Source organism: Prionailurus bengalensis, chromosome D4 (genome assembly GCF_016509475.1).
Source record: "Prionailurus bengalensis isolate Pbe53 chromosome D4, Fcat_Pben_1.1_paternal_pri, whole genome shotgun sequence".
Taxonomy (NCBI): domain Eukaryota; kingdom Metazoa; phylum Chordata; class Mammalia; order Carnivora; family Felidae; genus Prionailurus; species Prionailurus bengalensis.
Window position 1 is genome coordinate 92,834,335 of NC_057359.1, and position 22,049 is coordinate 92,856,383.

General features: G+C 65.1%; 1 protein-coding gene across 3 annotated transcripts; it reads left to right on the forward strand.

Moving 5' to 3' along the window:
• Positions 1-694: 694 nt before the first annotated feature.
• On the forward strand, positions 695-21,964 carry SNAPC4 (small nuclear RNA activating complex polypeptide 4). 3 transcript variants are annotated; one of them, XM_043565596.1, is made up of 24 exons: positions 695-794; positions 1,784-1,922; positions 2,657-2,703; positions 3,756-3,920; positions 4,067-4,192; positions 4,695-4,773; positions 5,128-5,209; positions 6,048-6,152; positions 6,239-6,311; positions 6,677-6,841; positions 9,240-9,387; positions 9,538-9,644; positions 9,779-9,873; positions 12,201-12,295; positions 13,222-13,301; positions 13,646-14,125; positions 14,896-14,979; positions 15,353-15,599; positions 16,033-16,103; positions 16,557-16,667; positions 17,343-17,370; positions 17,966-19,683; positions 20,667-20,791; positions 21,754-21,964. In XM_043565596.1, exons 2-23 carry the CDS (start codon positions 1,793-1,795, stop codon positions 20,781-20,783), a joined length of 4,353 nt encoding a protein of 1,450 aa, XP_043421531.1. In that variant the 5' UTR covers positions 695-794; positions 1,784-1,792; the 3' UTR covers positions 20,784-20,791; positions 21,754-21,964. The 3 variants fall into 3 exon arrangements, with proteins under 3 accessions (XP_043421531.1, XP_043421533.1, XP_043421532.1); XM_043565597.1 differs by lacking the exon at positions 695-794 and adding an exon at positions 899-1,126; XM_043565598.1 differs by lacking the exons at positions 20,667-20,791; positions 21,754-21,964 and having other exon boundaries at positions 17,966-19,237; positions 19,366-19,682.
• Positions 21,965-22,049: the final 85 nt, after the last annotated feature.

Here is a 22,049-nt window from a genome sequence, read left to right on the forward strand (position 1 = left end):
ACGGGTGGCCAGGAGGAGGGTCTGGATAAAGGAGCGTGGCACACAGACAGGCTCCTACAGTACGTTTGGGGCATTCCCTGGTGAAGGGCTTGAATTTGTTGGGCATCCAGCTCTGCGTCTGGAGTTCCAGCGCCAGGCGGCCCCGGGTCCTGGCGGGTGGGTTCCCGGGACGCTGGCTGTCCCGTCGGTTCCTTCCCCCTGTGCCGGGGCCGGAAGCTCTGCCTGCTCCGTCCACCAGGGGAAGGTACGCTCCTCCGTTCCCGCGGACTCCTCCTCATCTTCCGAGACGCCCCGCACTCCGAGGGTGGCGCCCCCACCCCCGCTCTGCCCGCAGAAGGCGCAACTGCAGGCGGGCCCAACCCGGCCTGGGCGGCGCCCCGAGGTCCCCCGAGGTACTCTCAGGGCGCGGGGTCAGAGCGCCGGGGCTGTCTACCCACTGGCCCGGCCGCGCGGCAGCACTGAGCACTCGGCAAATTTGCCCACTGGCTGCAACCCAACAGCCCCGAATACAGTTAGCAGAGGCGGAAGCAAGCAAGCGGGACTCGGCGATACCGGAGGTCACACGCTCCGGCGAGAAGCAGCGGTCCGGCGCCGCTAACCCCACACGGCGGCGCCCGGTCGCGGGCAGTCCCAAGGGCGGCCGCGCGGGGGCAGCACCCGCCCGCCAGCCCCGTCCCGGCGTGCCCCGCGCTGCGGCCGCGGCCGCGGAGGCGGGACTTCCGGTGCGCGGCGCTCTCGTCGCTCTGCTACTGAAGTGTCGGGGGCGGTGGCGCTGGCGGCGGCGGTGCCGGAGGGTGAGTGTGAGGGTGAGGGTGAGGGTGAGGGCGGCGGGTCCGGAGAGAGGCGGCGGTAGGAGGAGCGGGGCTGGGGCGGGGCCAGGCCGCGGGCCGGGGCCCAGGAGAGGCGGTGGGAGGAACGGGGCCGGGGCCCGCGCTGCCCGCGGGGTTGGCGGCCTGATGCCCCGGTAGCCGCTGCCGGCTCTGCAGAGCTGCGTGGCTCTTGGCTGGTTGGGGTTACACACGGTTAGAGTGTAGACGGCGCTCCGTGCTGCGGATCGGGCTGAAGCGTGCTCCCGCTTGGTCCGATGTCAACGGGAATGTTTCTGGGCTTGGTCGTTGGCTCCTAGGTCTGTGCTGTGTTCCTTTGCTCTTTTTTCTGCCGCAGCTTTATTCTCCTAGCTCTCTTTCCAGCTTTCTGTCCCTTTTAGACTTCCCACACTGGTATCATTAAGAAAGAAGGTTCTGTTCGTTCAATAGGTGCCGTTGTAGGTGCTGGAGATGGAGCAGGGAACCTCAGGGGACCCTGCCCTCAGGGGGCTTCGTTCCTGCTGCCCCCCGTAGTGCCTGCCACCTGCATTTCCTGCACATTTGCCAGATGCTCTCTGGGCGTCTCCTGGCAGGGGAGCAGGCTGCGCAGCTGAGGTCCTGACTGCCTGGGTCTCGTTCTTGTCCTCTGGTGACTTTGCTGCCACAACCTGCTGTTTCTGCACTGGGTGACCAGCTCTCTTGTGGCTTGGCTCTGGGAAGACAGGCCAGGCTCTTGGGCCATGTTGGTGTCCAGGTGTCCATTGCCCTGCCCCCCCTGCTGGTCACAGCCTTAGATCAGAGTGGGCAGGTCACACTCACATGGTTTCCTCACCCGCTAGAACAAACAGCGGGTGTTCGTGGGGACACGGAGGGGGGGGTGTCATATCACAGTCCCAGGGCAGGCTTCTGTCATCCCCTACGGGTGTGTGTCTGCAGACTCTCGGTTCCTGAAATCTCATGATGCGCTCTGGTGGCAGGTAGGAGTCATGGACGTGGACGCCGAACGAGAGAAAATAGCAAAGGAGATTGAAGAATTAGAAAGGATCTTGGATCCCAGCTCCTCGAGTATCAGCGTGGAGGTCTCGGAGTCTGGTCTTGCGCTGGATTCCGAAGCAGGTGAGCTTTCGCAGGCTGCGGACCAGCCGTTTCTCGCGCAAGCTGGCCTCTGCCTTTACTCCCCGCGATGGTTTCTCTCCGCCCCTCCTCCACGTGCCGTGGACCTGCCGGCTGCGCGTGAGTGCCCTTTGGGGGCATCTGTGTCACTCTGTCCCAGGTGGGTGGCCGGCTGCCCTTCCCAGGAATCAGATGGTTCCAGAGCTCAGCTTGTCGGCCACCTCCGTGCCGGACAGCCACCATGCTGGACAGCTGAGAGTCACCCCACAGGCTCCCCTGGGCCCCCAGGCCTGCCCACCTCTCCCCAGCCCCAGGTGCAGCTCTAAGTCTCAGTTTCTCAGAGTTTCTGACCACACTGGGGCCTTTCTCTCACCTACGATCAGGGCCTCTGCACCTGCTCCCCACCCCCCAGTAGCTCCAGCTCCCCCGAACGGGTCTGTTCCTGCAAGGCTTCCCCTCATTGCCCTGGCGGACCCTGTTCTCTGTGTCTTCCCTTCCTGGCTGCCCCTGCCCTTGGCTCAGGGCCTGTCCTGCCTGGTTAGTGGGTAGCATTCAGCCACCAACCCTCAGGGAGGGAGGGTCCAGGGAATACAGTCTTGTCCTGAGGCCTTTCGGCCCTTCCCTCGCCTGTGGCCAACAGGAAACAGCCCTGTGCTGCACCTGCCGGTCGTTTCTTTGGCGGGTATTGCATCCCATCACGTCCCCAACTTGCGTCCCCTGTGCTTGTGTTCCCACAGACTCGCTGCCTGAAGAGGACTCGGACGCTGCTGGCTCCCTGGCCTCGGTAAGTACCGGCCTGAGCTGGTGGAGCCCGCCCAGGCAGTTACCACCCTGCCAGTGGGCCCAGGAGGGCAGTGCTCTGAGCTCGTCTTGATTTTTCTGCGTGCTCGTCACTGAAGATGACGTATCCCAAAGTATTTGTCACCAAAACGGAAATTGTCCCAAGAAACGACTGTTGTTGGTAGTTGGGGATTTACGCCTGCCGACTTTCTGAGCTCTCCGTAACGTGTGTGGGTCGATCTGACGTCACGTGCGGAAGGGTCCGAGCAGGCGAGGCTGGCCCCTCGTAGCTCCCTCTCTCTGCCTCAGTCCTTGGAGGCACGGTCCTGGGCGGTCACACATGTGGGCCCGCTGTAGACTGAAACACAGAAAGGAGCTCTCTTTCTGTGGGGAGAGAGAGAGAGATCATGATCTCACAGTTCAGGAGATTGAGCCTGCGGGGGTGGGGGGGAGAGAGCGAGCGAGCGAGAGAGCTACGAGGGGCCAGCCTCACCTGCTCGGACCCTTCCACACACGACGTCAGGTCGAGCCACGCGCATTACGGGGATCTCAGAAAGTCGAGAGGCATAAATCGCCAACGAGGCCACTCCAGTTTTTGCTGCCACTTCTGGTTTGTTTTAGAATCTCACGTTAACCTGGAGAATTTTTACAACGTAGGCTTCCCGTAGTTCCTCACCTGCTGGGCAGCGAGCAGCCTCTTCCCGGTTCTTAGCTTTGCCGGCCCTCTGATGGCCTTCCTCACTCGTGTTCTTCCTCACTGTCCCCTGCCGGGGGCGGAGGCCTATGGGCCCGTTCTGAACTTCAGGTTCACCAGAAACATTCATCGTGGAAAGTGAAAAGCGCTCACCTCCTCACGCCTTCCCACCCGAGACGTTCCTCCAGACATTGATTTTCTTGTGTCCTTGATCGTGTGGCCTATGCACACGCTGTACGTGGCCCCAACCCTTGTTGGCCCAGTGATGGGCATGAGCTCAGAGGCTGCTTGTGCTGCCCGGGTCACGGGGGGCGGGTCTGCAGGCCCCCCCGCCTCACCCGTGGTTCCCCACTGGTGACCAGGAAGAGGAGAGGTGGGGAGAGGCCAGCAATGGCGAGGACGACCCCAAGAAGACCCTCCCTGAAGACCCAGAGACCTGCCTGCAGCTGAACATGGTCTACCAGGAGGTCATCCAGGAGAGGCTGGCGGAGGTCAGCCTCCTGCTGGCCCAGAACCGGGAGCAGCAGGTAGGACGGGCCCTCGGCACCCCCGTGGCCAGGCGCCCCGGGACTAGTGCTTCTGGTGACGTCTGCTCCCTGGCTGCCCCGGTCGCCTTCTCCACGAGGGCATCGCTGCCGCCTGGCCCCAGATGGGCTCCCTGTGTCTGTCACAGGAGGAGATCATGTGTGACCTGGCAGGGTCCAAAGGCCCCAAGGTGAAAGACGGCAAGAGTCTGCCCCCGAATCTGTACATAGGGCACTTCATGAAGCCCTACTTCAAGGACAGGGTCACCGGAGTGGTGAGTAGCCGGGGCTCCACTGTCACCCGTGAGGGAGGGGCAGGCTGCGTGGGAAGGGGCTCTGCTCCCCGCACCTGCTGTGGGTGTTGTCTGTTCCCTCGTGTTCTTCGGGACAACGTTCTCCGATCTTCCTAAAACCTTTTGGTGTCTAGTGGTGGAAGTCAAGGTCTGTGGCCCTGGAACCTGGTCTCTGGGCCTGGAATACGGCACGCTGACCCCGGCTCCACGGATAAGCCCCAGAGACGTTTCCTTAAGGAGGGGCACCTTGGGTGGGGCTCATTGGCCGGATCAGAGAGGCCTGGCAGCGAGGGCTGGAGCTGCTGAGCCCGCCCGTGCCGGCCGGGTCGTGCTCACGGCCGCTCGGAGTCCAGCGCTGGGCCCAGGTGTCCACTGCCAGGCCTCACACGTGGCCAGGCTGCTCGAGGAGGCCGAGGGGAAGCGTGGGCCGTGGGGCGAGAGCACTCGGCGTCCGGCCGCGTCGTGACGCTGCCCTGTCTGGCAGGGGCCTCCGGCCAACGAAGACACGCGGGAGAAGGCCGCCCAGGGCATCAAGGCTTTCGAGGAGCTCCTGGTGACTAAGTGTAAGCCCCTGCGCCGGGCCCTCAGCGCCACAGCCCTGCCTTTCCACAGGCACCCTCCTCTGGTTCCGTGGGCTCCTTCGGGCCTTGACTGCTGGGACTGCCCACTCAAACCCCCGGCCTGTCCCACGCGCCATGTGGGGACCACCATCCCCGCGGCTCGCTGTGCAGTCTCACGTGTCTTATTCCTGAACACACAGCCCCAGGGCCCTTCCGTGAGCTTGGGCCGGGGCGTCGTGCTCGCTCAACAGCCGGGCTGGGGTACCCGGCCGGCGCTGTGGTCCCGGAATGGTCACGTGCCCACCACTTGGTCGAGGGGAAGTCGGGACCTCTGCTGATGCCGTTGTTTCTTCTCAGGGAAAAACTGGGAGAAGGCCTTGCTCAGAAGGTCAGTGGTGAGCGACCGCCTACAGCGCCTGCTTCAGCCCAAGTTACTGAAGTGAGTGTAGGAACAGCCGCGGGCGCCAGCCTCGCCGGGAGTGCGAGGGGTCCAGGCCGGAGGCTTGGTGACAGGCAGACGCTTGGTGTGGCCGTGTCCCCCTGCTCCCGTAGGAGAGGCGCCGACCCCTGAAACTTTTCCCCAGGGAGGCAGCCGAGCTCGAGGCCAGGCATGCAAGAACCGGGAAGGCCGAGTGGCCGCGTTCAGTCAGGCACAGCTCGGGTAGTTTCTCTGGTCTCGGGCTCAGTTTCCACTTGTGAAAATAGGCACTGCTCACGAGACCCGCTTTTTGTGTGCCGAAGGGTCACGTGATGTCGTGTGAACAGATCGCAGCGCCTGTGGCCGGGCGGGAGTCTTGGGGGCTGCCCGCAGTCTCGTGGCTCCACGCGTGGGTCAGGACTAGCCTCAGTGATGGGTCCTCTCCGCTGGCCTCCGGAAGGGGTTCCTGCAGGCTTTGTCGCCAGGCTGCCCTTGGAGCACATCCCTGCACGCCGGGCCCAGGGCTGGCGGCTGGGCCGCTGAGCTGGTGGTTGTTATCATCTGCGTCAGCAGACCTGTCGCGCTAGTCACTGACGTGACCATGGTGACAGCCCAGAGAGGGGTGTCGCTGGCTGCTTCCTCTGGGCGTGGAGCTCGGACAGCCTTCTGCCTGCAAGGGGCAGGCTCAGAGCCGGGACCAGGCTCCTGTGTGTGCTCCCTGCCACCGGGCCTCATCATGTGGAGCGGTGCACGTGCCCCGGTGCACGGGGAGGCTGAGCTGGCCCCAGAGACACCGCCCCCCTCCCCCGGGACATGGCCCTGATGCGAGTAACCCCGGTGCCTCTGCTCTGCCCCGTAGGCTTGAATACTTGCACCAGAAACGGAGTAGGGTGACCAGTGAGGCAGAGAGGCAGGTCCTGGAGAAGCAGAGCAGAGAGGCGGAGAAGGAGATCCAGGACATCCGGTGAGCTGGCTCTTCTGGGGAGGGTGTGACCTGGGGAGAGGCGAGGAAGGCCAGGCGTGACCCTGGCGACCTGTTCCTTCCTCCAGGGAGCTCCCAGAGGAGACCTTGCTGGGGAACAGGCTGGACGGCCACGACTGGGAGAAGATATCCAACGTTAACGTAAGTTGGGGGGTTGCTGAGGCGACAGCGGCCTGCGGCCGTCCCGGCAGCCGGGGGCGTGGGTCCGCTCTAGGCGGTCAGGCCTCATCCCTGTGGCCACTAGACCTGCCTTGAAGCCTCTGGTCGGGCGCGTGTCCAGCAGTGTGGGGTGGCCTCGCGGGCTCGCCCCGCCGGGGTGACGTGGCTCTTCTGAAACGGGAGGGTGTGAAGGTTCAGGCTTTGCGCTGGGAGCCCAACCCCCACCCTTGGTTGTGCAAGTCCTGGCGACCTGGACGAGGACCCCACTTGTCCCGGTGCTGAGCCATCACGGCCAGCCACCAGAGGGGCGGCCCCCCCGCAGGCTGGCTCTCTCTCTGTCGGTGCAGTTCGAGGGCGGCCGCAGTGCGGAGGAGATCCGGAAGTTCTGGCAGAACCGTGAGCACCCGAGCATCAACAAGCAGGAGTGGAGCGGGCCGGAGGTCGAGCAGCTCAAGGCCATCGCAGCCAAGCACGGCCACCTGCAGTGGCAGAAGATCGCCAAGGAGCTGGGGGTGAGGGCCGGAGGGGCCTCCGAGAGGCCGGGAGGGGCCGGGCGGGTTTGGGGTCTCCGCGGGCTGCGTGGCACATCTCACCCTGGGAGCCGTCAGGTTCTTCTCGGTGCCGCTTTGGAGGGTGCGGCCCTGGGGGCAGCAGCCCCTCCCCCCTCCCACGGCAGAGTCTCCAGGAGCTTCTAGCTCCTTGGCCCCCATCCCGTCTCTGAGTGCTCCCTCGCCCTCCCCCGCCCCTCCAGGCCTGTCTTTGGCTTCCTTCCAGATCCTCCTTCCTTGTCCCCGTCAAGCCCGGGGGTTCGTTCTGATGGGGCTTAAGGGGAACGCTCCTGGTTTCTTCCGGGGTCTCGCGTTGGTTTTCTCGTTTCCGAGGTGAAGGCTAAAGGGCTTCGTTCAGTCTGTCTTTACTCACGAAGGCGTTTAAGGCCTGCTTGTCTGAGAACAGCTTGCTGTGAGCTCTCCTCTTTGTAGGTTTCTAGGACGGGTCTGATTTCGGGGTTTTTTCATCACGTCTTTGGATCTTAGTTTACATGAGAATGTGCTTTGTCACTCTCTCTGTGGTTCGGTTTCTTGAAATATCTTGTATTATTCTCCGGTTTGAGTTTTGCTGGTTCACGACCTGGGAACGTGATCCGTGCGATCTCCGTGGTATGACTTACTGCTTTCGTAGACCAGCACGTGACTGCAGGGAACCACACTGACGTTAACCAAGGCCGCGCGGAACACGCGTGTCTTCTCCCGGCTCGGCCGCTTCTTTCTCCTTAGCGCTGACGTCCCCTTGTCTGGATAAAGCGTGGTCCGCCCACCTGCTGAAGGGCATCCTGGTCGCTCCAGGGTCCCGCGATTGTGAATGAGGCGGCTGGTAACATCTGTGCGCAGGTGTCTGGGTGGACGTGAGTCTTGCACTCGTTTGGGTCAACACCAAGGAGCGGTCGTGTGCCAAGAGGGTGTTTGGTTCTGGAGGAAGCCACCAAACAGTCCTACGGACTGGCCGCCCCACGCCGCGTAGCCCTCGCCACGAACGAGAGTCCCGCCACCCCGCGTCCTCGCCGGCGTGTGGCCGTGTCAGGGCTCCAGGCTCCAGCCGTCCTTGCAGGGGTGCGAGGGTGGCTGCTTTGCTTTTGCGTCTCCCTGACGATAAACGGCGCTTTATCGCTCGTTTGCGTGTCTTTGGCAAAGGGTCTGTTGAGGTTTTTGGCGTTTTTTTTTTAAGTGTTTGAAAAAAAGGAGGAACGCGTGCACAAGAGAGCACACGTACACGGGGGGAGGGGCAGAGAGAAGGAGAGAGGGGTCCCAAGCAGGCTCCGCCCTGGCAGCGCAGAGCCCGACGCGGGGCTCCATCTCGCGAACTGTGACGGCACGACCCGAGCAGAAATCAAGTCGGACGCTCGACTGACTGAGCCTCCAGGCCCCCCAACGTTTGCTCTGTTTCGTAGTCAGATCGTTTCTTACTGAGCTTCAAGGACCGTTCTGCGTGTTGAGAGCAACGGTCCTTGATCGGATGGATGTGTTCTGCGGATGTTTTCTCCCGTCTGCGGCTCCCGGTCTCGCTTTCCTAGCGTTGTCTGGGCAGGGGTCCTCTGTTTTCACGAGGGTCAGCGGCTGCGTTCGTTCAAGGATCGTGAGAGAATCACGCGCGGTGTCGTGTCTAAAAAGGCATCGTCGCACCCAGTCCCCGTAGCTGAGCAGACTGCGCGTCCGTCCGTGCGTCACGTCTTCTGTGACTCGGGAGTTTTCTTTAGGAAAAAAGAGGGTTCAGGTAACGTCAGTTAGCTCTTGGGAAGCTCCCTCCCCATAAGGAAACGAGTGAGGGGACGGGTCTGAGCAAACCCGTCGGCGGTGTAGACTGGTGGTATAGTTGCTGAGCCGCGGCGTGTGTGGAAGCGGGGGTCCGGTCGCCCCGGAGCCCCCCTGGGAGGGCGCCTCCAGAGACACGGGCGCCACACCGCGCCCGTCCCCGCACCCCGACACGCATCCAGCCCCCGCTGCCCCGTCGTCTGGGTGGACCACGGAGGCTTCAGAGAGACCGGCCCTCCGGGGGCCCCGGGACTGGGCAGCAGGCAGGCCCCCGGCTCACAGAGCGCGCGCTCTGCGGGGCGGCTGCTCCCCCGGATCGTCGCGCTGGCGCCCCTGTGAGCACTCCGGGGCAGCTCTGGTGTCACGTGAGGGAAGCGTCGTGGATGTTTCTGGACTCGCGCTCTCGCCGTCCGTGTCCCATCTGGTGCTTCGCGGCCGTCTCCCGCCACGGGGGCGGGGGGGGGGGGGGGAATGCCCTGCGCCGTCCCTCCAGGGCTCTGGTGCGAGTGAGCGGGCGGTGGCGTTCGCGACTTGTACCCTGGCGGGCCCTCCGCGGGGGTGCTCGCTGGGTAACGCCCACTGTGCTTTGCCCCGGCCCCGGAAGACCGGCCGCAGCGCCTTCCAGTGCCTGCAGAAGTACCAGCAGCACAACAGGGCTCTGAAGCGCAGAGAGTGGACCCCAGAGGAGGACCACCTGCTCACCCAGCTCGTGCGGGAGATGCGCGTCGGCAGCCACATCCCCTACCGGAGAAGTGAGTCCGCCCGCACGTGCCCCTGCCCCTGCCGCTGGGCGCCCTGGCGCCCCCGGGCCCGGAGCCCCCCCGCGTGTGGAGGCAGCTCGGTCCCCGCAGGCACGCGGGGTCGCGCAGTCCCGGGTGCCCACGCCGCCCCTCCGTCCCCAGTTGTCTACTACATGGAAGGGAGAGACTCCATGCAGCTCATCTACCGGTGGACCAAGAGCTTGGACCCCAACCTGAAGAAGGGGCTCTGGGCCCCGGAGGAGGATGCGGTGAGTCCGCCGCCGCGGAGGCCGAGGCCGAGGAGAGCCGTCCTCGGACCTTCCTTCCTCAGGGGACTGAGCGGAGGGTGCAGGGGTCACGGCTGCCCGCAGACGCATCGCTGGTTTGCCGTCCTTTCCTGCAGAAGTTGCTTCGAGCCGTCGCCAAGTACGGGGAGCAGGATTGGTTTAAAATCCGGGAAGAGGTGCCAGGTAGGAGCGATGCCCAGTGCCGAGATCGGTGAGTTGGACCCCGCTGGGTGAGGGGGGCCTCGCCGGGGCCGCTTCCGGGTGGGCCGGCGGGTGGGCTGCTGGTGGGGGGTGGGCCGGGGGGGTGGTGACCGGTAGGGAAGCAGGATGGCTGCTGTTTTTCCAAGCGTGAGGTGGCCCCTGGTCGGCAGTGCCTCTGAGCCCGTCGTCCAGGTTCCTCCGCCAGAGCCCTGACGGGCCAGGGCCCTGGAGGCAGCCTCGGCCGCCTCGTGTCAGCTCGGGTGTCCTCATAACGTTTCACCAGAACGTGATCTGTGCAGCGTCCGGCGTCTTCACTCAAAGGGTCCCGTCCTGTGGGTTTTGGTGCATCGACTGAGCGGTGCGGCCCGTCACCCCCATCAGCTTAGGACATTTGACCCCCCTACAAAGAAACCCTGTGTCCCAACGACAGCAAAACGGATGAGGACGGGGCCTCACGCAGACCTTTCTCCAGAGAGGAAACGGAAAGATGCTTGGCGTCACCGGTCATCGGTCGTGGGGGAGATAACAGGTCACGGCAGCAGCGAGAGACCACTTCACATGCGGCGGGACGATTGTCTTAGGACAGTTCTGGAAAAGAGGAGGTGCCGGCACGCGTGTGGAGAAAGCATGGCCCTCGTGTGCCCGCGGAGCGCAGCACGGTGCAGGCGCTGTGGAAGACAGCGGAGGGTCCTCGGGAAACGGAGCGAGTGCTTGTGTCGTCCTGAGAGCAGGGCCCCAAACGGACACACGTACACTCGTGTCCACAGCCACGCCGGTCACTGGCCACGGGGCGGAAACAGCCGATGTCCGGCGGGAAGAACAGGGAAGCCACAGGTGTGGTTCTAAAATCGGATGGACGCCACGATGTCATTCAGCTGTAAAACAAACGAAATCCAGGGGCGCCCGGCTGGCTGGGACGGTGCCGCGTGGACTCTCCATCTTGGGGTCGTGAGTTTGAGCCCCCGTTGGGGGTGGAGATTCCTTCACAAGCTAAACAGATGCAGTTTTGACACGGCAGCGCGGATGACCTCGGAGACGTGAACGTGTGTGCGGAAGTACGCGTGCGGACGGACGGTCGCTGCTCCCGGTGCGCGCCCGGGAGCGGGGTTTTCGGTCACGCGGTGACTTTTCCCTCGGCGGCGGCGGTCGTGGGGCCGCGGTGTCTGCATGCCCTTGCCGGCTCCTGTGCGTCTTCCGGATTGCAGGCGGCTCAGTGGGTGTGCCGTGGCATCTCGGGTGGTTTCACCTTGCATCTCCTGGACGGCCCGTGATGCGGGGCGTCCGCGTGCTAACCGGCTGTTTGCGGATCCTGTCTGCAGGAATGTCACTCGTGTCGTAAAGCTTGTTTGTTTTGAGGGAGCGGGAAAGCCTGAGCGGGGGAGGGGCAGAGAGACGGGGAGACAGAGAAGCCCAAGCAGGATCCATCCATCCTGTCGGCGTGGAGCCCGATGCGGGACTGGAACCCACGAACTGTGAGGTCGTGACCTGAGCCGGTCAGACAGTCAACCAGCTGAGCGGCCCAGGCGCCCCTCATTGGCCCCTTCGAGAACTGGAGCTGTGTTTGTGGCGTTGGCTTGTTAGCGTTCTGGCCAGGGGTCCCTTAGCGGACACGACGCTTGCCTGGCAAATTCTCGCTGCCGGCGTGTGGGTTGTGTTGTCACTTTCTCCATGGCGTCCCGTGAGTCGCCTTGAAAGCTTTTAGTTTTGATGACGCCCAGAGTCTTAGCTAGCCTAGGGGATGAGACCCGCTGACGGTCAGGACGGTCAGAGGGAGCCTGCTACCTCAGGGTCAACAAGGCCCCTTTCCCTTGCTAATTAGCTCCCTCTGGGCAACTTCACCCGGCAGGGATCTCTGGCCCTGTTGACCTGTTTGCCTAACTTGGTCCTTGCTTCCTGTGAAAGCAGCTTTCTGCTGTAGCATTAAGTTGGGGCTTGTCCCCAAGCTGAATAGCGAATCTCGTTTACCTCACATACCTTTGTACTGGGGCCTGGGCCCCGCCCTCCGCATATCTATTTACCTAATGCTGTTCACCTCCCCTTGGACATTTTCGTCCCGAGAGCCCCTCTTCCTGTGCCTTCGTCCTACACCGGGACCTTTGTCGCACTTTGCCGAGTCTCCTTTACCCAAACTTGGGTGCGAACATCCTGTGGCTTTCTAGTTTCTCACGCCTTGTTAACCCGTCCTGCAGGCTCAGGGAACTCCGAAGCTTATTCCCCCACAGTCCAGCTTACAGCTTTCGTTTCGTTTGTCACCGAGCTTCTGGTGCCGGGACAGCGCGGGACAGCGCGGGAGGGTGTTTTGGCGCCTGACGCTGCCTGTGCCCCTGCTGCTTTCAGGTACCTCAGAAGGCTGCACTTCGGCCTGAAGAAGGGGCGATGGAGCGCAAAAGAGGAGGAGAAGTTGATGGAACTGATAGAAAAGTACGGCGTCGGTGAGTCCTCGGCCCGTTCGCTCCCCGGGTCTCTGCTGCCCCTGGGTCCTCAGCCGGCAGCGGCGGCTCTTCCTTCTCACAGACCGATGACGGTCAGCGTCGAGTCGAGAGCGCCACGGGCACCAGGGGGAGAGCTGTGCCGCCGGCCCCGCGCCCCTGCCCCGTCCTCTCTGGGCCCGTTTCTAGGGCGGCTTTTGAAAGTTGCATCGTTCGACACGATGTAACCGCGTTGGCTGTTTTGCGCCATTTTGCCGTCCGTGGGCGAATGTTTTTCTGCCTTTACGCGTCCTGTGTTCGACCGTGGCTTTCGACGACTGCGTCGTATGTCCCCGAGTGACGACACACGAGTCTCCCAGCCCGCCATCCGCTGGCGGACAGCTGTCTCCCGTCTCTGCTGCGGCCGGAAAGAGCTGAGGGTTCAGTAGCCGCGTCCTCACTCCTGTTCGCAGCGTCTCCTTAGGAAAAGTCCCAGACGCGGTGGTGCTGAGTGCGGGTGCGTGCCGAAACCTGACCTCCGTCCCACAGGGTCACGCTGTCCGTGAAAGCAGGGCACCCGTGCCCTCCCACCAGCCCTGTCCGGAAGGAAAGAAGAGACGGTTTTAAATGTCGGGTTTGAAGCCTGAGCATGGCGGACACGCGAGGGCCGTTTTTACATGAGCGTGGACGGTTTTTTCTCTCCGGGATGTGCATTCTCTAGAATTTTGTTAAAGGGCTGATTGTCCTTGGAGAACCGGACGCCCTGCGTGTCGTTGAGCTGCTCAGATGTGGGGCGCGGTGTGCAGGTGACCGGGAGACCCCGTGCCGACGGAATACGACGCAGGTCCTCTCTGGGAGACAGCGCGTCTCCTGGAAGGGCGCTTTTCAAGCTGGTAGACGCGTTGTCGAGCATCGCGTGAAACGGCTTCTGTGTTGTTTCGCCTCCGTAGGTCACTGGGCAAAGATAGCTTCGGAACTACCCCATCGGACGGGCTCCCAGTGTCTGAGCAAGTGGAAAATCATGGTCAGGGTAAGGCTCGCCCAAAAGTCGGTCCGAAGGTCATATCGCTAGGGGAGCCGGCATCCCGCGGCGGGGGGGTGGGGGGGGGGTGGGGGGGGGTGCGTGGTGGCGGGGAGAGGAGAGACGTCTGGTTTCTGGCCCTGGCACGTGTCTTCTTCCTGGAGGCCAAGGGCACGAAGACCCGGGCTGGTCGGCAGCCGCTGCCGCCTCAGAGCCATGTGGGTGCCGTGCTCTCGGCGCACCGTGTCCAAGCCTGCTCGTGGTCTCTCACCAAAGGGTTGGCCCGCGTGCCCGTTGTCCCCGGTCCGTGAGCCCCGGGTCGCCAACGCCTCTAAGCAGCCCTTTCCCCCCAGAAGAAGCAGAGTCGGGGGAGGAGGCGGCGGCGGCGGCCCCTTCGCAGCGTGCGCTGGAGCTCCAGCAGCGAGGACGGCAGCGATGGGGACAGCAGCAGCAGCAGCAGCAGCAGCAGGGACAGTGAGGGGTCGGAGCCAGAGGAAGCCCCAGAGGCCCGGGCGGGGGGCCAGGTGCTGCCCTCAGCACAGCACGCCGTGCCAGACATGGACCTGTGGGTGCCTGCCAGGCAGAGCGCCGGCGGGCCGTGCGCGGGGGGCGCCTGGGGCCGGCCGGGACGCCCTGCTGCCTCCCCCAGCCCTCCCAGGGGCGCCTGCGGGGCGGAGGCTGGCCCAGCAGCTTGGTCCGCGGCCTCGGCTCCCGCACAGGAGGCAGGCCGGGCGCACGCCCCGTCGGGGACCCGCAGCTCCAATGTGAGCGCCGTCGGCTGCCCGGGCTCAGCGGATGCTCCCCCCTCGGGCTCAGAGGCGCCGGCGGACGAGGTAGGCCACAGACCCCAGCGCACCCTGGATCGGATGCTCTCCTGCTTGGGGGTCACGAGGCTGGTGCTGGGCTTGCATCCGCTGTGTTCCTGGGCATTTGGGAGCAATACCCTGTCCTCGCTCAATAGAACGTTCGTTCCCAACCTGTTTCGGGGGGACTGTGTTTGGGACAGCAGCCGTCTTTATCAAGACCACCAGCTGTCTCCATTTCCCTGCCGGTTTCCTTTAAAAGCCGTGCGTGCGCTGTCGAGGGCGCTCCGTGGGGAGGCAGCAAGAAGGCGGGGTGCCCTCCCAGCTCTTGTAAGTCCAGAAGTCCCTGACGGGTCCCCTTGCCGGGTCACGTGCACACCTGCCCGGTTGACATTAGAGGTGTCAGGGCCCTGGCTGGGGGCAGAGTTGCGGTCAGGATCAAACAGGTCGGTCTGTGCTGGGAGAGGTTGGAGGCTGCGCTCTGGCCCCTGAGGGACAGCAGGCAGGGCTCGCGGCAGCCCCCGTGCCGCGTGGTTTCCCTCCCGCATCTGTAACCGCAGGCTGCTGCCCGTGGGATTGATGGGCATTTGGTGCCCTCAGCTCAGGGAGCTGGCTGCAGGGAGCGGGGACTCTGTCAGCACTGGGTTCAGCCAAGCTGGGCAGGCGTGTCGGTGCCAGCCTTAGGGACCTGCCCGAGGCCGCCGCACTTCAGGGCATCCCACCACCCCGCCGTGGATCTGGGCCCCTGCAGGCCGTGAGCCAGGACCGCACGTGTCCAGCTCGCGTCGTCTTCTTGTCAGAGCGGGAGTCGTCTGCTCAGGCTGCCCCTGGAGACCGTGCTGCAGGTGCTGAGGACCAACACGGCCCACCGGTGCCGGACCCTGGTAGGGCTGGCCCACGGCCCCCGCTGCCCCTGCCCCTCGGTCTGGGCCCCCCGCGCCCTCGGTCTGGGCCCCCCGCGCCCTCGGTCTGGCCCCCCCGCGCCCTCGGTCTGGGCCCCCCGCGCCCTCGGTCTGGCCCCCTTGCCCCCTCGGTCTGGGCCCCCTGCCCCCTCGGTCTGTGCCCCCTGCTCTCTCGGTCTGGGCCCCCCGCGCCCTCGGTCTGGCCCCCCTGCCCCTTCGGTCTGGGCCCCCCACGCCCTCGGTCTGGGTCCCCCGCCCCCTCGGTCTGGGCCCCCTGCGCCCTTGGTCTTGGGCGCCCTGCCCCTCCAGAACAGGGAAGGGCCAGGAACCCCAAATGCCTTTCTTCCTCACACAGAAGAAGAAACTGAGGCAGCCAGGCCTGCTCGGCCCATCCGTGGGGGCCGGCCCCAGTGACCGCGCCGTAGCCGGGCCCTGCATCCAGCAGCTGTGGCACAGGACGATCGGGAACAGGCAGCGATGGCGGGGACACTCCCTGCAGAGGAGGCTCCTTGAGCGCCAGCTCCTGATGGCTGTGAGCCTGTGGGTGGGCGACATCGTCCTGCCCTGCACTCCTCGAAGGCCTGCCGCAGCACACACCCGAGGTACTGCCCTGGGGCCCCTTCAAGAGCCTCCTTCAAGGCTGGGGCCCCTTCGAGAGCCTCCTGTGGGGCCCGGGGTTGCGGAGACACAGGGCAATGAGGGGTGACCCTGCTGGGGGCGGTGCGTGGTGCACGGGAGGGGACCTACGTGCCCCCCTCAGAGGGCTGCTTGCGTTTTGTCTCTGACCTGATTGGCACCCAGGGGATGGTTTTGGAAGCGACCAGCCATTCAGGCCTTAGCAAGGGTCTCCTCAGACATCAGAAGCTGGTCGTTCTCCAGGGGCAGGGGTGCTCGGCTTGGGAGGGCCAGTCAGGCTCGGCGCGCCCTCTGGTCCCCGCCCTTCCTTGTGGCTGAGAGCGGCGGCAGAGGGACGTGGGGTCCTGGGGGGCCTCAAGGAGAGGGGCCTCGGTAGCCAGAGCCACTTTGTCTCCTCAGCCGATGGCATCAGGAAGCAGCTTCAGGACGCCCACCTGGCCAGCACCCCGGTGTTCACCCTCTTTATCCAGGTGAGCCCCTCGCATAGAGCTTTCTTAGCTCGTGCTCTGTTTTCATCGGGCGAAGTTGTGAAGTTTGTGGATTTGCTTCTTAAAGTCCGGCTTTCTGAACTTGACCCTTGGAAAGGGTTTTTCGTGGCCTGCAGCTTTCAGCAGGCAAGTCAACGTGGAAGAGGCGGCCACGATACAGCGCCGCCCCACCCCCAGGAAGGGACGGAGGTGCTGGGAGCCCCAGGGTGTAAATGGAGGCTCGAGGAGCAGAGACCTGGACGTGGCGGGAGCGTGGCACTGAGCAGCCGGGGCGCCTGGGCCCGAGTGAGGGGGTCGCAGCCTCGTGGGGCCATGCCCGGCTCTGGAGCTGCCCTATGTTCGTCACGGGCACCCTTGTCATCTCGGTTCTCGGTGGGGAAAGGAGATGGGCTCTTGTCACATGTATGTCCCACACGGGTCCTGCGTGTCCCTCAGCTGTTCCAGATTGACACTGCTGGCTGCATGGAGGTCGTTCGAGAGAGGAAGGCCCAGCCCCCTGCCCTGCTGCAGACTGGCACCCGGGAACCAGTGCCTGGGCTCCTACCGGTGAGAACTAGGGGTGAGCGCTGGATGCGGGCTCAGCTGGCTTTTGCCACCCGTCCCTCCCCTCTGTGAGGCGGCAGGGCTGGTGCCCAGGGGATGGGCAGCACTCGTCCAGCCAGGGAGTAAGTGACACCAGTCCTTCCCAGGACGGAAGGCCTTCCCGGGTGGCCTAGAGGCTAGGCCAGCGCCCGGGAGCAGCCTTGCTCGCCCTTGGCCCCCTCGCTCAGGGGTCTCTCCTAGAAGGTGTCTGCCCACCTGCCGGGAGCCGTGGGGGGACTTCGCTTCAAGTCCTGCCGGGGGAGGGGCGGGGGGGGGGGGGCAGAGCCAGACCCGGCACCCAGGCCTGCCTGCTTCCCCTGCACAATGTGCTCCCTCTGCCACACCGCCCCACTCCTGCAAGGGGGTCTCCGAGCCCTTTGGCATGTGTTGCTCTGGGCATTGCCCTGCTGGGGTAGGATGCCAGGCGTGGGGTCCGTCCGGGAGCGGTCGTGTCCCTGAGGCCAGTCACAACTGGAGGGAGTGACAGAATGACCAGATCAGCCCTGTGGTGCTCCGACGCAGCCCTGGAACCCTTCTGCCCGGATGGCCAGGCTCCTGTCTCTCCCTCAAACCCCGATGTGATGTACTCACCCAAGGTGCCCCGGGGACTTCTCTGAGGTGCTCGCCTTTCTTTTTCAGATGCCTTCAAGTACCCGGAACGCTACAGGTACCGTCTGTCTCTGCCCCTGTCTTGCCATTGTGTCCAGTGGGAAAGGGGCAAACCTGTCGTAGGCGCTGAATGTCAGGCTCTGAGCAGCACAGCTGTGGCTCCGTTGACGGGTCTTGTCTGAACGCCACGGCAGGGACGAGAGCGTGGCTGGCGGGAGGTGGCAGAGACAGCCCCTGGGCTCCTATCCCCCCCGCCCCCAGTGCACCAGCCACCCTGGGGCTTCCCCAGTGCAGACCCAGGAGGTGTGGGGGCTCCTCCAGCCCCGGGCATCCGGCAGGGACCTCTGCTGCTGGCCGCTACCCGTCTCCCCACGCCAGCAGCACCGCGCGAAGGTCTGGTGTCCTGGGAGACCGCGAGAGGCGGGCAGGGGTGCCTGACGGTCCTTGTTTTGAGGACAAGGCACGGTGCTGTCCCATACTTGACGGGCTGCCCTGCACCTAGCACCCCGGCCACGGCAGGAGCTCGGACGCCACGGCTCCTGCTCCACACTCCCGGCAGCAGCCTGCCCTCCGCGAGGGCCCTCCTGACGGGAGGCCTGTTTTGCCCCGCGTGTGTGGCGCTCATCAGCACATGTGTTCTGTCTGCCCTGCAGGCCACAGCTTCCGGAGCGTGCCAGCCCGAGAAGCTGCGAAGCAGAGCGCCAGCCTCAAAGGGAGCAGGGGGCTGCAGCCCTGCCATGCCGAGTCCGGTCCGCAGGCGCCCCCACCAGCTCCGTGTGGTCCCCGGCCCAAGCCCAAGACTGTCTCCGAGCTGCTCCGGGAGAAGCGGCTGCGGGAGGCCCGGGCCAGGAGGGCCGCCCCGGGCGCTGTGGTCCTCCCACCCCAGCTGCTGCTCTCCTCCCCACTGATTCTCCAGCCCCGTCTCCCGGTGGCCCCCCACGGCCCCTCGGCTTCGGGCCTGGCTGTCACGGCCTCGGTGCTCTCCCGGCCTACCGCCCCTGCCGCGACAGAGCCGTGCATTTCCGGTTCTCGGGCCTCAGCCGAGGACGGAAGGCCCTCCACCCTGCCAGTCTTGGCCGGCGCCCTGGCCTCCACAGAGGCTGCCCCCGCTGCCTCCATGGTGCCGGTTCTGGGCCCCAGCCAGGTCCCCGTGAACTGCCATCGAGGTGGCCCGGGACAGTCTCAGGCCCCTGCCACCGCCCAGAAGCAGGGCTTGCCAGAGGCACCACCCTTTCTGCCTGCAGTCCCCAGCCCCTCTCAGCTGCCCGTCCAGCCCATCTGCCCGACACCAGCTGTGGGTGCACACGAGAGGGGGTCACAGGTGGTGGCCAGCACCCCTCTGCCTGTCACCTGGGTGCTCACAGCCCAGGGGCTACTCCCCGTGCCCACCGTGGTGAGCCTTCCTGGGCCAGCAGGGACCTCTGACTCCAAGGGACTGTCAGTGGCTCTGTCGTCCTCCCTGCCTGGGACACAGATAGGCCAGGGTCCCGGGCTCCCCGGGCCGACCCACCCCTGGCAGCCCCCCACCAGCCGGGACACAGACTCAGACCCTCCCTCCAAGACAGACCCGCCGGGCCTTCCGATGCCCCACCAGTCTCAAGGTCCCGTGGAGGTGGACAGAGACGGGGCCCACGGCCCGGCAGGGGGCTCCTTCCCTGGAGAGGCCCAAGCGGCCGGGGACACCGCCGTGTCTGGGGCACCCTCCCAAGCCACGCTCCTGGCTGACCACCCTGAAGCAAAGTCCCCCAGGCCCAGCCAGCAGCCCCTTCGAGGTGGCACCGGCCCTGGGAGTGGCCCAGGAGGGACAGCAGGGTCCGCCTTGAGACCAGAGAGACTCGGGGAGCCTCTGGGCCTGGAGAGGCCACCCCCACCCCGGCCTGGGCCTGAGAGGGGTGCCCTGGACTTGGACCTCGTGTCTCAGGAGGGTGAGGCGGTCGTGCGGGAATGGCTGAGGGGACGGCGTGGGGTGAGCGTGCCCCCGCTGGGGGGAGGGCTGCCTTACCAGCCCCCCGCCCTGTGCAGCCTGCGGGCCCTGTCTGCACTCTTGCTCCAGAAGGCGGCCTTGGAGCGCAGAGCCGCCTCCCTCGTGCCGGGGGGCGCCGGAGCCCTGCACACCTCGCTGGGACAGGTACGGAGGTGGCTCCGGGACAGCCCGGCCTACCTGCTGCTCAAGGCACGGTTCCTGGCGGCCTTCACCCTCCCTGCGCTCCTGGCCACCCTGTCCCCCGATGGCGTTCCCACCACCCTGTCTGTAGCCACGAGGGCTGACCCCGAGAGCGAGGACGACCTGGGCCTGGAGGAGTCGGAGCTCATTGATGGCTGCTCCACGAGCGGTCCTCAGGCAGGGCCGGCGGCCGCCACCCCCATTCAGGTAGGTGGCCGTGGGCACGTAGCACCCACCCAGCCTCCCCGTGGCCGCTGTGGGTGCCCAGCCCACCCGGAACAGCGTGGGCAGGAGTGGGTGGGAGCCGTGGCTGACTGGTTGCTGAGGAGGAAGCTGGCTCTGGGCTCCGTCTGTGTGGATGTGGCCTCCCTTGAGGCCAGTGTGGAAAACGGGAGGGGAAGGAACCTCTCCACTCACGAAACCCCTCGGCCACCCCTGGGGCCGCTGGCCTGGCCACACAGCCCTGCCGGAGGGCTGAGCAGACAGGCTCAGGCTCCACGCACACCCACACCCACACGCGGACTCCTGCTGGCGGCCCTGCACGTCCGGGACCCCGAGGTCCTTCTCGAGGTCTGCTCTGGCGGCCTACTCTGGCGGCCTTGGCCTCAGAAGAGTCTTCTGAGCTGTGGAGGCAAAACCCCTTTTCCTGTTGCCTGACAAGAAGCCCGGTCTAAACATGCAGAGAGGTGTCTCCACATCTTCTGTGGCAGAGCAGGAGAGCCGGGCCGCCTCGTTTGGTGCCGGATCAGGAAGATTGTGGGGTCCCTGCAGGTCGCGGGCCTCCCCAGCTGGAGCTCGCCTTTGCGCCGTCCAGACAGCGGGAGGCAGGGCTTGTGACTGGGGGCCGTGCGGGGAAGGACTCCTCGTCCCCCTGTCCTGCTTGCCGGCTCTCCAGGGCCACTGCCATGACACAGGGCTGGCTGTGTGGCATCGCTGGGAGGTTGGAGACCCCAAGGGGTGCGGGGTGGGAAGCCAGAGCCCCTGTGTGGCCCCTGCACGTGGCCATGTCCCCAGGCCCAGCCTGTAGTGTCTCACCATCTGCAGGGACCGGTCTGGGGAGCTGCCTGTCCCTGGCGTCCAGGGTGTCAGGACCCAGCTTCTGCCCTGGCATACCCCTTGCTGCTGTCGCTTTCCCCGCCTGTCCTGGCTGGGGGTTATTCTTGTCCCCATCTGCCTGGGTTTTGTTTCAGGGAGCCCCAGACCGTGGGGAGAGCTCTGCCTCTTCCTGCCTAGACAGTTCTGACAACCTGGATGTGCTCAGAACCCGGCACTCCTGGCATGCCCGGAAGAGGAGGAGGCTGGTGTGAGTGGCAGGGTAAGCACGTGGGGGTGGGGTGGGGTGGGGTACAGGTAGCCCTGCACCCTGGAAGAGACAGGCCTTCCCCGCGGCTCTGCTCTGGGCGGGTGGAGCCAACGGCTTTCCAAAGGCAGGAAGGCTGGCCCTTAGGAGCTCACCTCCCAAGTGTGACGATGTTAGGTAAGTTTGGGGGGTGGGTGTGTTCAGGCATCTGGCGGCAGACCCAGGGTCGTAGAGGCCTTCTTGGGAGGGGGCCATCTAATTCCCCTCCCCTGGCGACACCCCTCTCCCACTGGGTTCCACATGCTGGGCTCTGGTGCTTCCTTCTTGCCAGCCCACGTGTGCCTCTGGGCCTTTGCACTGCTCTCCTTTCTGTGTGTAAGCTTTGTTCCCTTCCTCCAATAGCGTCTGTTTAGTGGAGATGCCCTCCCTGCCTGTTGTCCTGGTGTCCCCACATTCATGTGTCTTGATGGCACAGCCTGCTACATCTGACGTGGCCTACGCACATATTTGCATAGCCTTACGAGCCCATAAGGCTAGTAATGTGATTTTTGCGGGTGGGTCCCGAGTGCCCAGACGGCAGGTACCAAGTAGGCCCTCAGCACGGCTTAGGTGGGTTCGTGATGTGAACGCGTGATATGGGGGAGGATGTCTGGGTCAGCAGATCCCTAGAGGTAGGAGGCATCTCCTCTGAGCACAGTGGGGGCTGTGCCCTGAGGTTCCGGGTCTGGGGCAGGGCCTTCGGGTGCACAGAGGGGGTGCTAGCGGGGGCTGTCCCAGCCGAAGCCCACCCAGGCTCCAGGGCCTGCCCGCAGCATGCACCCCCACCCCAACCCCAGGGGACCGCAGGTGGGCGGCCGGCCTTGTTCTGCCGTGCCCTCAAGGGAGGCGGTGCTGTCACTTCCCCGACCTACAGTGCCATCCCCGGGGTCTGGCTGCGGTCAGGGCATCCCCCCGATCAGGGCATTTTTGTGTTCCAGGAGGTGGGAGCCGTGCCGGGCCCTGGTGAGCCCACCTGCCTGGAGAGCCCACCGCTGACCCTACGGGAGAGAGCAGCCAGAAGCAGCTGGAGGTTGGGGAAGGCTCTGCCAGCCGTGACCGTGAGGCCCCCGGGGGCTTGGCTGGTCCTGAAGCACAGATCGGGATGTTTGAAGGAATAAAGTGAATGGCCTATTTTTTTATTAAAAACCAGCCCCGGGCTCTTGTGGTCTTGCCCCGAGACTGGGCGTTATGCGGAAGGATGGGGCCTCCCCTGGCCATGTGGGGAGCCGGCCGG

Coding starts and splice junctions, on each gene's coding strand:
- SNAPC4 (XM_043565596.1), top strand. CDS start 1,793: ATGGACGTGGACGCCGAACGAGAGAAAATAGCAAAGGAGATTGAAGAA. Junction 3,921..4,066: donor CCCAGAACCGGGAGCAGCAG/GTAGGACGGGCC, acceptor TGTCTGTCACAG/GAGGAGATCATGTGTGACCT. Junction 9,645..9,778: donor GGGCCCCGGAGGAGGATGCG/GTGAGTCCGCCG, acceptor CCTTTCCTGCAG/AAGTTGCTTCGAGCCGTCGC.